Source organism: Pristiophorus japonicus, chromosome 18 (genome assembly GCF_044704955.1).
Source record: "Pristiophorus japonicus isolate sPriJap1 chromosome 18, sPriJap1.hap1, whole genome shotgun sequence".
Taxonomy (NCBI): Eukaryota; Metazoa; Chordata; class Chondrichthyes; family Pristiophoridae; genus Pristiophorus; species Pristiophorus japonicus.
This window is the reverse complement of record NC_091994.1, coordinates 85,663,016-85,678,585: the sequence shown is the minus strand read 5'-3', so window position 1 is coordinate 85,678,585 and position 15,570 is coordinate 85,663,016. Positions and strand designations below refer to the sequence as shown.

Below are 15,570 nucleotides of genomic sequence, written 5' to 3'. Positions count from 1 at the left end.
GTGTTCAATCACATTTACCTGTAACACACCAATGCTTTCTTTCCAAAAGTGAGAGAATCAAATTTTATTTTTTGATCAAAATATAATTTCCCATCAATTTCAGCTCATATGAAGTAACTTTTCCAGTTGCCTTTATAGGAGTATATGTGGAATAGAATAGATTTATCTTGAACACTATTTCAAAACCAAGTCAAGTGGACATAGTACAAACTGGTAAAAGGCAAATTCAGAACTTGTCAGGAAATACTTCTTCACATAAAGACAGATCAATACTACTAGGTAAGGTAGTAGAGGCAAAACTGTTAGACATTCAAAGAGCTGTTAGATTTTTTTAAATTTTTTTTAAAATAAATTCGTAGCCAATCGTTCCAATTCTTTGTCAAATCACAAACGCCAGAGGTCACCTTGCACATGCCAAGGATCACTCTGCGCCAATGCTCTTAGCCAAAAGGCCTAGAGCCACTGCACCGTTCCTGGAAGTACTGCAATACCAGGTTCGTGCCATGGAGGTGGATGGGTCAGGTCCCCCACACACCTCCGTGGAGGTGGATGGGTCAACCCACCCCACCCACCTCCTGTTTCCAAAAATGCAAGCATATACCTTCCTGACCAGGGAGAAACCACCCGGAGGTCATGGTGGCTGGTCAGGTTAGTTATGCATGATCTTAGCCAAAAGGCCGAGGTCAAAGAGCTGTTAGATGCTATAATGGAATACATTATAAGTATTTCTATGGAGCAATCAACTAGATCAGCCAAACTGCCTTCTTGATCTGTGCGCATCTTCTAGATACATGAGGTTACAGCAAATATGTCTCATTAAACTAGTGAAAAGTAAATTTAGGTCAGATACCAGAAGGAAGTTCTTCATACAAATGGTACTAAATGTTTGGAATAATTTACCAAGCAGTGTAGGAGTCACAGACTTTGGGGTTGTTCAAAACAACATTGGATTGTGGGCTGGGTGAGTTAGAATATTAAACAGATGAACTTTTGATGGCCAATTGGCCTTTTCTCATCCCTGGCCTTTTAATATTCTTACTAACCTTCAACAACAATTTAATTTGGCTTGTATTCAATGATGTACATTTCACAGATAGCCTGGGTATATAGAGCATTGATAGTAACTAGCAAACCTATAATTAGGAAATGTGTGCACACTGGTTAAGGACATGCTGCTTCTTTTCTAACTAATAAATCATCTCTCATACGATAAATCAAAGATGATAGTTATGTATCATGATACTGGCAAGAAGGGTGTAATGATCTTGATTATTCCCCTCAAGGCTCAGCTTCTTTGTCTACTGTGATGACTTGTCTGGCTCCTACAGAACTACAATGTGCAAACAGAATCTGGTGTTGTAGACTGCTGAATAGAAAAAACATTTAATTTGGTGAACCAAATTGGTTATTGCCCAAGCATGACCACTGTAGAGTAAAGTGGTGCTGTTAATCATTGCATATTTTTGGACTTCAAAAAGGTTCAGGGTTGTACATCTAAATTATCAGTTAAATCTGCTAGTCTCGTGGAGGTTACACACAGAAAAATGATGGAATACTGTGTGCATTCCTTGAGTGAGGTTCCAGAATTCATGAGCAAGCAGAATCATTTTGAGAGAACCATTCAGCCTTCAAAACTGGGCAGCAATTTTGTGGGCAACAGAGGGAAAAAAAACAGAATAGAAAAATTCTGTGACTGGAAAGACTCAACTAGATGTAGTGAAGTGGAGCCACAAGCACTGAAGCAAATGCTGTCATTAAGATTTCAGTAAATATTGACAGCAGAATTTCTGTGCTATCCGAAATTGAACTACAATTATAGTAATGCAATTATATATTCCGTCATTCCAAACTCGGTTTGTGTCTGGAGTGAGCATTTGGAGCTAACACTATGTCCAAGTACTGGTGGATATTGGCCTGTCATTGGTGAGGCTAGCAGTAGGAGAGCAATTTGAGTTGAATAAAAACATTACTCCGCAACATTAAGGTGCATTGACTGAAATGCAATTCCTCCTCCAGCAATGAAATACTGAAATACACCTAGTGACAACATTGGATGTCCATGCAGTCAGGGTTTATATGATGTGTTAAGACAAGGAAGAACATGCCTCAGATTCATTCTACAAACAGCATGTGTGATTTTCAATCTTCTGGCCAACTAGAGATCTAACCCAGATTCCGGGTTGTGGAAGACCCAATCTGAAGGACGGAAATGTATTTAAAATATACATAGTCAACAGAGAACCTGTGAAGCTGACCACGATTCTCTTGCAACCTCCCCCTTTGAACTACCCAAATCAATTCCACTGGTCTTGCATCACATCTATCTGGGAGTATGCAGCAATTCAGGTAAATACAGTTCCCTTTCGAACACTACAGATTACCCAGCTGCTTCAGATTGGAATGAGGAAGTGACTGACATCAGAATAGTTACTGTGACATTATGAAGAAATTACTTTACTGATGGTCAGAAATGATCCAAAAGAATGAATGTGCAAAGTATCAATGTGTCTATTCAACAAACACTGCAGTATATTTTAAACCTGCAGCTAGTGATTGGCAATATATGGATAGTACAGTATGAACTTCAATAGTGTAAAAAAAGTCTAAACTTATGCCAACAATCTTACACTCACTCATAAGACAAACAGAACAAAAAGTTCCAGGTCTGTACTGAGTTAGCTGATGTCAGTCAAGTCATTATATGGGCTCAAATCCCTACAGTAGAGAGGATAAAAAAATTCAGCTGCAGTTCCTGCTGCTGTTTTCTATCCAGTAACTGCTGGTTAAAAAAATGCACGTGTAGACACTGGATGAGGATTGAACTTGTCTGTGATGTCCTCGATTATCTAATAGTCTGTTTACACGATCTACGCTTATACATGCCATATTGGAGAGTTACTGGCATCTATGGAACCGTATCCCTGTTAGAGCCTTCAGGAGAGAAAGGGAGGAAGTAGAGGAGGAAAATAATCTTGCATTTTACCATTGCACAATGCTTGCAAAATAAAATTGGGTAGAAGATAATGAACACTGAAGAAGTACTACTTGTTCTCAACTGGTACCATTGTAATACAGTTTCTCTAAAATGTAACTGATCGCAGACATGCCTTGTTGAAAGTCCTTGTTGGCTTGTATTACTCAATCTATTCTCTGTATTTTCCAACAATTGCAGCAATAATAGTGTAAGGAAGTGACAATGTGACAAGTAAGAGTACCCAGTTCTAGTAAAATGAAACGATCTTTTTTCAGATACTAACAACTGACAAAGAGGTTAATCTAACAACAGTTGACCTTTACTCCATATAACTATTAAGCAATCCAGATAAGTTAGCGATCTTAACAACAGGACCAAAGGTCATTTTTGTGCTTCTGCTCTACAATTTAACACCCCCCCAAAAAACAAACATGCATTTCAATTTATTGTCTTGGGAATCAAAATCATTATGTAACTATGAGACATGTAATCATTGAAATTACAGCACAGGAGGCCATTAAACCAATTGTGCCAGTGGCAGTGGGCTGTCCAATCTAATCCAATTTTCCCATATTCTTTTATATTCTTCTTTTTCAAATACTTAGCCAATTCCATTTTAAATGCTATAGTATCTACCTCAATAGGCTACTTTCACCAACTAGTGGAGACAACTTTTCACCATTTACCTTCTTAACACCTTCCATAACTTTGAAAACCTTAGATTTATCCTCCCCCACCCAACACTTAAGTGAATCTTTGCTGTACCCTTTCCATGGCTCCAATACTGTAGCTAAAATGATGTCCGGAACTGTATGCAATAATCCAACTATAGTCTGAACAATGAATCAAACAAATTCAAACATCAACTTCTTGCTTTTACATTAACGCACCCATGTAGAAAACACAGAATCTTACTTGCCTTTTTAAGGCCCCTTTCACTGTACTCCCACTCTTAAAAGTTCTTCTCAACTTGTCCTGCCACCTTCATAGATTTGTGTACATACACCCCCAGGTTTCTGTTCCTGCACCCCCTTTAAAATTGTACCATTTAGTTCATATTGCCTCTCCTCAATCTTCAAACCAAAATGTATCATTTCATACGTCTGCGTTAAATTTCATCTGCCACGTGTCTGCCCATGTCCTCCTGATGTTTGCTACTATCCGTCTCATTGTTTACTACATCTCCTGCTGGAAAATGTGCACGAGGACACTGAATGAAGTCCAAATTGGGGCCAATTGTGATGCCCGCGATGTTTGTCAACACTCACTAAGCTCATGCATGAAGAATCGCCAGTAGGGCACGGTACCAGAGGGGTATTGGCATACCTGTGCAATAGTAACGCAGCAAGATTCAGCATCTTCAAGTGGAGAGAATGAGGGGGGGGGGGGGGGGGAGCGGGCGAGGGGAGAACAGAATCTGTACATTATTTTACTCACCGCCTTTGCTTTCTCTCTCCAGTGTTGCCACAATATTGGAAGCAGCTTTGATTTTTTTTCGTTCGAGTCCTTCCTCACTTCCCAATTTCTGCCGTCGAGCTTTCTTCCTTCCTAGAAGTACAATTATATTAAAAATGAAAAAAAACTCAAATGTACAGATTTTTTCATCCTTTGATTCACACCAACGTTTAATTTAGTTATTGGTGAGCACAAAGGAAGGGAATAGGGAAGAAAGTGTTGTCCAAAGATAAAAACAAACCTTCATTTCTTGACCCCTACCCTTTGCACTCCCTGTTTTGATCAGTCCTGTAGGGCTCCCCTCCTGACACAAGTTCTGATTAAGATCCCACTCAGTCAAAGCATTAATTCATACTCCTACAACTGGCCTAGTATGTGTGCATTGCAGTATTTTCAATTTTTACTTGGATTTAACCGAATATATTTTTTTCATTCCAACTCCTGCATTTTGCTGCCAGAAAATTCATTATGGCAACATTGGCTTAAAACATGCACTACGTAGAACACAGCAGCGGCTATTTTTTTTTTTAAATTAAAAAAAAGAGTCAATCTGACTCAAGTGCTCTGGATGCTAATTTTATGGTGGGAACTACATTGCAAATACATGGTGCAAGTTCTAATCTGACTCACTAGTAAAATGATGAATGGGGTTAGTGTTAAGTACCTGCCAACTCGACAGTCTCCACAGGTTGTGAGTAGCTGTACATTGCTGGGGCAGTATTCAGATCTAAAGCTTTAAAGGGTCTTTTATGTTACCGAGTGAATTTGTTCCTTACCTCAGCATCTCAAACTGTATTCTACAACATTGTATTTGCAGAACTAATTTGTCGAACCAATATGAACTGTTCCACCATACTGATAATCAGAAGCAAAGACTTATTTATTTTCAAAGATGTGAAAACCTTCAGTTCCCAAAATGCTGAAACATTCATGGATTTAAAAAGAAACTGGTGTCAGAATTACAACTCTACCAAATCACTCGCATTTTCACCACCATTACTTCTTTGTGTGCCCATTTTCTTCCTTTCTCGCCACACACTGGCTCCTTGCTGCAGTGTGATTTCACAGGGCCAGTAACCCTGCAAAACCTTGTTTATTTGAACTTAATGTGACTGTGTTAGGGCATTTGACTTGAAAGGCATCACAAATTAGTCCAATCCTATTCTCACTCAACAAGCACTTTCCAAGCAGGTGACACTAAATGGAGATGAGCTAACTCAGCATAAGGTAGGAATTGATCGAGGACCTCGTGTCCAATGTTTCATACTACACTGTGCAGCGCCTTTACCCTTTCAGCTATCCAAGGAGCAGTCCATTGTGAAACCACTGACTGTAGTAGTCTGGAGATGCAGCATAAAAACAATGCTACAGCCAATTTTGAACTTGCTTTTAAAGATTAATTGTAAATGTGACCAGTCAAAAAGGTAGCCAAACAACCAATGAAATGACAAGCACATACAAAAATAGCTGAAAATTAAAGAGTCACTTAATAGGAACAGGAATTTAAAGGACTAAATGAGACCACTGAATCTAATTATTAAAAAGCATGCATCATTCTCTCTCTCATACTCTGCCAATCATCTATACAATTCCCTCTTGAATTTGAGGTCGGCATCCACTTCCTTGGGCAGTCTGTTCCACATATTCACCATCCTCAGTAGTTGAATCTATACGCTCTGTTTTCTCTGAAGATAGCATGCACAAAACTGTTCTAAACACACAAAGTGCACTTTATAAGCAGCAGGCGCTTTGTGAAAATAACATGGTGAAAACAGAGAAAAGTGTATTTTTCTGTGGGACAGCGCATGTGTAGCACTGCGAACTAATCTTGAACCAGCAACTCCAGCTCGTCTCACTTCTGCTAAAATAGTATTGATTTTCCTCAAAAAAAGCAACTAAAATGTTTCACTGGACACAGTACTTGGGAACACGAGTCATAAAATAAAAATCACTAACGTTTCACTGAAGTGTAATGGTGGATATTTGAAATATCTTTAAAACCTACCTCTTTGACCAAGCTTTTGGTCACCTGTCCTAATATCTCTATATGCCTTGGTGTCAAATTTTGTTTGATAATGCTCCTGTGAATTGCCTTGGGACGTTTTTACTAGTTACAGGCACTATATAAATGCAATTTTTTGTTGTGTTTACTTGAATTGTGGAAAAAAAGTACATGAGTGCAATTATAGATTGTGTCCTTCCAAACTTTAAGTGTATCTGGAGAGTACAATACCAAGATGACATGCTGGTGGTTATAGGTTAGTCATTAGTGATTGAGTAACACGAGGTTATGAATTAAGAGGGTCACACAAGAAGTGCATTAGTTGAAGTGTATCGGGTAAAATGGTGATGTGTAATGGTATTAATTCACTAAATAGTGACTGCACTGCAGTAAATGCTTCAGTTGTGCTCTATTGTCAATACTGATATTCCTTTTCTCAAAAAAAAACGTGGCCTCATGGAAGATAAACACAGCTACAATTTCATGATGGAGATAACTATTTTCATTATTAAAAAAAAATAAGCTTGTAGCATATATAAGTTAGTTCAGTTAATTGTGACAATTGGGAAAAGAGGAAAAGAAGAAATAGAAATTTCTCTCTCACCCCTCCCTGCAGGGTTGTGGGGATTCTTTTCAAAATACAAAATGTTGAACAAATTAAATGTACTGACATAGAAATAAAACATAGTGCGTTACAAATTTTGTACTTGCACAAGGCATTTCTTTGTTGTCGGAAATTTGGCATCACAAGAGTGGGGGAGCGGGCGGCAAGGATCTGTGACAGTCAAATGGTTTTAAAATCAGGAGTCAACCTGCAGCCACAATTCTCAGCTGGGAGACAACAAAGGGACATGCTGGCATCAGGAGCTGGAAAAGAACCACGATGGTGGCCTCTTATACGATGGAAAAGGAACATTCAATATGCACTTTTCTTAAAGGGGTAATTGCCTGGATGATATTGTCGCTGCACCTTTCCTTAACAGGAAGATGACCATCAGCCCATTTTGTGGATGAACATATAGGAATGGGAAAATTTCACATTACTGAAAATAAATGCGACGACAGTGAAGGTTTTAAAAGTTGTGCATCAAATTTGGTGAAATCCAATTAAATATTTTTAGTCACGTTGAAAATGATTCCTAATGGATCTATTTTGACAAGGAAACCAAAAGGATTAAGGAATTAACCCATTTAAGTTTTTAGAAATAAAAAACAATTTCTTGCGGTAATTGGGCAGAGTAGCTCAGTTTGCATCAGGCTGTCAGGACATATGCAGAATTCCAGTTTTCCAGAAATGTCCGTCATCTTTGGAATTGCTGCTGTACCTTGGCACAAAGTGGCAAAGTGGAGTCCCAGCAGCTGACTTTGTGAGCTATAGGGTACTACTTTACAAGTCGTATTTTCGTGTATCGCCTATTACCAGAAACACTTGAAATAAGTGTCCTCCTTCTGCCTGCAAAGCCCAAATATAGAGAGATGATGTTTGCAAAGGGATTACACGGGATGACTGGAAGGCTCCTGCTGCAGTGTCTTACGTTTGCTAAGATCTGGTTATTTGTGCGAAGTCATACAGATATAGCTCTGCGCAACTGAGAAGCCAATAAGTTGGTTAATATGAACAGTTATCCCCGATGTTATTCCCCAGGAGTTATCCCGGTGTCTTGGCCAATATTCATTCCTCAATCAACATAACAAAAACAGATTAGGGTCATTATCACATTGCCTTTTGTGGGAGCTGGATGTGCAGAAATTTGTTGCCGCGTTTCCTACATTAAAACAGTGACGACACTCCAAATGTACTTCATTGGCTGAAAAGCGCTTTGAGGCGTCCGCTGGTCGAGAAAGGTGCTATATAAATGCAAGTCTTTCTTTCAGACTAGCTGCTGCAGCAATCAACACTCTGGGCTAGATTTTCGCCGACTTTGCAACCGGGTTTTTGCCGCGATTTGACCCTCCCCGGCAAAAATCCGGTCGATGGGATCTTCGGGTACCTCTTTGTGGCGGCACTTTCAAATACCGCCAGGGAGGGGTGTGCCGACGTGAAACGCCGCGGATTGCGTTACCGTCATACTTTTGGCACTCTCCGCCACGCCCAGAATACCGACGGTCAAACCTGTCGGTGCAGCCCTGCCAGCAGCGGTAAGTAATAAAGGTAAGTAAAAATTTTTATTTTAAAATTATTTTTCAGCAATTTAGTAAGTAAGGATTTTGTGAATGTTTTTTGCAATTTCTTTTGTTTTGTTTTTCCCCCTCCCAAGGCCTCTTTTGCAGCGCTACCGACCGCGGACTAAAGTTGCTGAAACTCGTGGTTTGCGCCGCAAATCCTCATGCAATGCCGACCTTACCGCCTGGTGTAAAGGTCATAAGTTAGGCCTTAAAACGGTAGCGCAGCAAAAACGGTAATTTTGGCATAATTTTGGAGGGCAAACATAAATCTGGAATATCCAAGCCAAAATTAAACTATACATTGGTTCAGTAAATGGAAAGTGCTCTTCTTCAACCATGTAGACTAGGTAGGTCACAGCCTGTGCTCCAATAGCCAATATCGGCTGGGCAGCAGAGAATGTACTATAGTTGGTCTTGGTGTCAATGGGTCAGGAAGCAGGAGAAACAGTACCACTGGGATTCCTACTTCACAGCTCTATTCAGAGACCAGGCTGGAAAGTGTGGGTGCGTGAACATCAGGTAAGGACAAGTTTTGACTAGTTCCCATCCGGTGATTAACAGTTTACTGACACTCATTGTCTAGACTCAGGCTTGAAGAATGGCCACTCTGTTATGGCATCAAAGATTTAAGTTAGTACAAAATGTGTACATCCGCACAAGGTCATGAATAGTTGCAGATAAGGCAGCATTTCCACAACACTAAGGGGGTGAATTTCTTTTGGGTTTCCGAGGCTTGGATGTGGATGGTACAGGTTGAACCTCCCTTATCCGGAATTCCCTTATCCAGAACCACCCCTCATCTGGAACCATTCCCGGCCACCGGGTGGCACATGCGCATAACTCCGACATGAACAAATTGAAGTCCTTCCTCGCTGCTGACTCCCGCAATCGCTGGTCTGACCCCCGCGAAACCCCCATCTCTGCCACACTCCCAGCCCCAAGCCAACCAGCCCAGATATCGCCTTGCTCGGTACCTGTACCATCCAATTTAACATTACCACCCCTCATCCGGAAAAAAATCCCTTATCCAGAACAGGCCAGGTCCAGAGGGTTCTGGATAAGGGAGATTCAACCTGAAGTAATATCCAGACATTTGGAGTAAAGCTCCATTCTAGATCAGGAAATGAAAAAATAAAATAGCTCCGTTTGTAATTTAGCTTAAACATTCAAAATAACTCACATAAAAACAAGCATATTTCCCCTAAGAACTGTGTGCTACTCATCAAACTACTCAATTTGTGTTATGTGGGGTGGAATGCAGGAAGCAATTTGAGCAGACACTACATGCAGGTGAAACACAGGACACGCTAAATTCCTGTAACTGCTGGGGGGGCGGGCGCGCACGCGAATCAGATGGGCAGGAAGCCCGTGTGATGATGTTGCCATGAGGCCTGGGCAATTTTAACACCCGGGCTTCATTTCCATGTGGGAATTCCACAGTTAATATCAGGCCATGTGCATGTTGAGAGAATTACTAGCCTGAGATTGAAAGGGGCATGTTTGTAGCACAAAAGGACTACGTCTGGAGCAAGAAAGACTATCCGGACCATCAAGCCTGCTCCTCCCAGAGTCCATGTATCCATCACATACTGAAAATATCTCTACACCTCAAATGTCCTTCTGAACACAACAGTGTTACACACCACCAGGGTTGAAAACAGTAGGAAAGATGATGAAGTGAATTAATAAATGATCATAGGAGAGTACAGCTCCAGGAAGAGAATGCTTTGAATAATTTGTGTCTGGAAAGCAAATGAGCAAGATTTATAATTCAAAAGTACTATTAGCTGGAGCAATTCGCTTGTGATCAATGTCCTCTAAGCTTTACAGCACGGGCTGCGCAGCTCCTTAAAGGGGCCGCGCACCTCCTTAAAGGGGCCACGCACAAAAGAAAATTAGGGGGAAGCGTTATTTATGATCCATCTACTTCCTAGTATTTTCATTCATATTGTAATGGGTCAATAAGCACAGAACCATCATCATTCAAACCCTAAAAACAAGATTTAAATGAAATCTCAGTATCAATCTTCTTCTTTCCTATGGTAGTAGAAAAGCAAATCAAATCAAAAGTCAATATCTAAGTCGGATATCCAGGCCAAAGCTTCCTGTGTAACAGCTTGGATATCCCGCAGGTTGCCAGCAAATTTCCTCTGAGGGCAGTGCTCAATGATGTGCTCTAGGGTCTGATCAGGAGCGCCACAGTCGTATGATGTGGATGCTTTAATCTTCCATCTACCATGAGCAGTTGAGGCGGTTGTAGCGCCCTTTATAAGGAACCCATTCCGTATGTTGCAGCTCTCCCAAGCATTTTGCCATCTGTCATAAGGCTGAGGGGAGAACGTTGAAGGGCTTCGGCAACGGTCCAAAATGGCCTTCTAGATTTGAGACGGGTTGGTGGTAGGTTGTTCCAAGTCGGCCTGGATTGGCATGTCTTTGCTGGTGTAGTGGTACTTCACTTTCCATATCTCGGGAGCCTATTCTCAGCAAGGGCAAACATAGATGACGAGATTCAACACCGCCTCCAGTGCGCCAGCGCAGCCTTCGGCCGCCTGAGGAAAAGAGCGTTTGAAGATCAGGCTCTCAAATCTGCCACCAAGCTCATGGTCTACAGGGCTGTAGTGATACCCGCCCTCCTGTATGGCTCAGAAACGTGGAACAGATACAGTAGACACCTCAAATCGCTGGTGAAATACCACCAATGATGTCTCCGCAAGATCCTGCAAATCCCCTGGGAGGACAGACGCATCAACGTTAGCGTCCTCGATCAGGCCAAACATCCCCAGCATCGAAGCACTGACCACACTCCACCAGCTCCGTTGGGCAGGCCACATTGTTCGCATTCCTGACACAAGACTCCCAAAGCAAATGCTCTTAGAACTCCTACACAGCAAGCGAGCCCAAGGTGGGCAGAGGAAACGTTTCAAGGACGCCCTCAAAGCCTCCTTGATAAAAATGCAACATCCCCACCGACACCTGGGAGTCCCTGGCCAAAGACCGCCCAAGTGGAGGAAGTGCATCCGGGAGGGCGCTGAGCACCTCGAGTCTCATCGCCGAGAGCATGCAGAAAACAAGTGCAGACAGCGGAAGGAGCGTGCGGCAAACCAGTCCCATCCACCCTTTCTTTCAACGACTGTCTGTCCCACCTGTGACAGAGACTGTAATTTCCATATTGGACTGTTCAGTCACCTAAGAACTCACTTTGAGAGTGGAAGCAAGTCTTCCTCGATTTCGAGGGACTGCCTGAGTGGTACTTCAGTATCAACATTGTAGTACTGAGTCATACTGACCAGAAGATCCCATGTTGGGACCCTGGACTGCGCTGGGTTAACTGAGCTCAGCCGGCTCAGCACTAGTTACTACAGGTGGCCTTGGAATATTGGACTGCGGGAGGGGAGGAGAGAGAATTAAAACTAGCCAAGGTTTCCACTCCTGATCACTATTCCTGCTGCAAAAGGTGCACTCGTGTGTTGGGTAGGACAGGATCGAGCACGGTTGTGATGTTCCCCACTGTTGAACATCGTTCACTGTTTAGGGTCGTACACAAAGAACAGTCACTTGGGAAAGGTACTGTACTATCAGCAAGGAGTTGGGGGGAGGGGTTAAAGGGGTGAAAATTGGTGGAAATGGAAGGAAAGAAATAAACACACAAATGTTTTTTACTTTAGAAATTATATATTTTTAAAAAAGATTGAAAGTCAAATTTTTAATCCAAGTTCGAGTTGTGCATTTATTAACACACGATTTTGATTTGTGGATCCAGTCCTTAGCAAAATGTTTAACGTGTTCACACCTACTTTATACAACAGTCCATCAACAAAGTGCAGACCTCTTCTTGGCCATGAAAGGTAATTAGATCACAAGTGGAGGACTGCATGTGTAATTGAATCACCACACGAGTAAATGCTTGTTCAGGCTATAATCCACTCACTGTTGTATTTATACAGACAAACTCAGCTATGTAATTTTCAGTTAGATACAGATTAAAGTTCAATGTAATGTGCCCCAATCTCTTATTGACTGAGTGACATTACCAATTTAGTGCCAAATTAGAGGTAATTTTGTGCTGTGGGCCAATGCTCACTAAAAAAACAATGTTGAGAATTCCCAATCTCCGTTCACATGCAACCCTTGCAGACAGGAAAACTTTCATCTCTGCACATTCTCAAACAGAAATGGCATTTTGCTTTGCATGCACATTATTGAGATTTCTTTATATAATTAAGCTGGTGATCTTGAAAAACAGGAATGCACAAGTTTTAGCAAATAATAGACCTAATAATGCAACAGCCTGTAGCTTACCAAGAAATAGCTTGGTAATTAGAGACAAATGACACACCCCGTATATACTTGCGTATCCTACGATCTCTCGTATCATGCGACCCCTAAATTTTCGTCCCCAAAACAATCATGCGAGTCACTTTTTGAGATACCAGATGCCACTAGGCTAGGCTTTCAAACAAGTTTAACAAGTACCCAACACGTAACAAGTACCCTAACACATAACGATCGAATACAGACCTTAACAACCGAATCATGAAACATCGAGTGGATTTTGTTGTGAAAGCTGTTTGCGAATCGAACACCGATATAGCAATCATTCCAGCTGGCTTGACTAGCGTCGTTCAGCCACAGCCTCTACTGTGTTTGCGGGTAAAAGAAGCCTGGGCTGAGATAGATGGAGCCTCTAATAATGCAGCAAACTTCAGAGGGAGTTGTGAGTGGCGATCTCTAGACCACAGCAAAGATACAGTACAAGTGACAATAGAGGCTGCAATCCAGCCCAGGAGATACCTGCCAAGATTCAGCGTGGATACGGTCTGCTTCACAGCCTAACAGCCTAATCTTGGCCAGCACTTCACACCCGCAAATTTTGTATCTCGCGTATCATGCGACCCCCCAAATTTAGGTTACAATTTAGGTCTTCAAAAGTCGCATGATACGCGAGTATATACGGTATATAAAAATCGGTGCTCAAGCACAATCCTTCTAGCCTTTTGATTTTACAGTGATCTGAAAAGCTAGTAAGATATTTTTGTGAGATAAAGCTCTTTGTGGTAGTGTAGTGGTTAGTGTACTGTGCCAACAACCCAAGATGTGCAAGTTCAAATTCTGGCATTGCAAATTGTGGAATTCAAATCATAAATCTGGTCATTGGCACCAGGAAAGAAAATGGCCGTGAAAGGTGCAGTAAAAACCCAACAGCTCACTCGCATTTGTCCCAGAAGGGAACCCGCTACTCGGACAGTCTAGCCTACACGTGACTCCAGTACCACACCAAGTGATTAACTCTTAATGCCCGCTGAAGTGGCTGTGACAAGCCACTCAGTTGTTCAAGATAAAGTTGCTTGAAGGCCCACCAGCTTTTCGCGGCAGGTAGTGATGGGCAATGAATGCAGCCCAGTGCCACCCACATCCCATCAACAAATCAAATAAAACAATAGCAGACTGCTGCTCAGCAGGACTGTTTTAAGTTTTAGTGAGGCATGAACATGGCCCACGTCATTTAAATTGTAGTTCAAGGTGCTCCCGATTTTACATCGCTCTACCATTGGCGGCCGTGCCTTAAGCTGCCTGGGTCTGGAATTCCCTTCCCAAACATCTCCACCTCTGTACCCTCCTTTAAGATGTTCCTTAAAACCTGCCTCTTTGACCAAGTTTTTGGTCCACTGTCCTAATATTTCCTTATGTGGCTTGGTGACAAATTCTGTTTGATAATGCTCCTGCGAACCACATTGGGACGTTTCACAATGTTAAAGGCGCTATATAAATGCAAGTTGTTATGGTTGCCCATTAAACAGAAAATTGCCCCAAATTCTAATTTTAAAGTCTTTTGTATGTAAAGACAGCACTTTAAAAGTAGATATACTGCACAAGTTTGCCTTCCTCACAACTAAGCACTTTTCACACTGGAATAGATTTTTTTTTAAAATAGGTACCAACTAAAGGATCACATTTGGTAAGTATACAAATAAGGTTACAGTTTGCACATTAGCCATAAGGTTTCATGCATGTTTACCCACTGGGCCATCAGAGGACACTTTTTTTTTTACAAGTAGTTATAATCTTCCTAAGTGATTCTGTCTGTTCCCCACTTTTTGGAGGCTGCACCCCTTTCACAAATGGCAATATTTGTAACATGCATAAAGAGAGGTTAACTAGTTCATTAAATCATAGAATGGTTACAGCACGGAAGGCAGCCATTCGGCCCGTCGAGCCGTGCCGACTCTCAGCTAGTCCCACTCCCCTGCCATTTCCTCATAGCCCTGCAATTTTTTCCCCTTCAGATACTTACCAAACTCCTTTTTGAAAGATAAGATTGAGTCTGCCTCCCATTCAGGCAGTGCATTCCAGAACTCAACCACTCGCTACCTAAAGAAGTTTTTTCTTACTTCGCCAATCAACTTAAATCTGTGTCCTCTGGTTCTCGACCCTTCTGCCAATGGGAACAGTTTCTCTCTATTGACTCTGTCCAGACTCATGATTTTGAACACCTCTATCAAATCTCCTCTCAATCTTCTCTGCTCCAAGGAGAACAACCCCAGCTTCTCCAGTCTATCAATGTAATTGAAGTCCCTCATTTCTGGAATCATTGTCGTAAATCTTTTCTGCACCTTCTCGAAGGCCTTCATATCCTTCCTAAAGTGTGGTGCCCAGAATTGGCCACAAATTTTAAAGGACTGTTTCAAAATGGAAAATTTAACAGCCTCTTCTGATTGCCTTGTGGGTAAACATATCGTTACGTGTAGCATGAAGCCTTATAGCTAGCCAATCCCAGGTCAGGCAGAAATTGGGAGGGTTTAAATGTCTTTAAGGTCATGACGTGTGTGCGCGTTTGTGTGCGTATACGAGTGTATATACATGAAAAATTAGCCAATGCTCCAGCTTCTTACTGTTGGAAACTGTGCAGTGAGGACAGGATCAGGCTTAGCAGTGATATTCACCGTGGCTGGATAACATACTGATACTCACTGTC

General features: G+C 41.7%; 1 protein-coding gene across 7 annotated transcripts in view; it reads right to left on the bottom strand.

Moving 5' to 3' along the window:
* Positions 1 to 15,570, bottom strand: part of LOC139228814 (PR domain zinc finger protein 2-like) — a 196,213-nt gene that overhangs the window by 9,704 nt on the left and 170,939 nt on the right. For all 7 annotated transcript variants that reach the window (XM_070860211.1, XM_070860210.1, XM_070860214.1 and 4 more), the window contains one exon: positions 4,412 to 4,522. In XM_070860211.1, the coding sequence (XP_070716312.1) occupies positions 4,412 to 4,522 (111 nt within the window). The remainder of the gene's footprint in view (positions 1 to 4,411; positions 4,523 to 15,570) is intronic.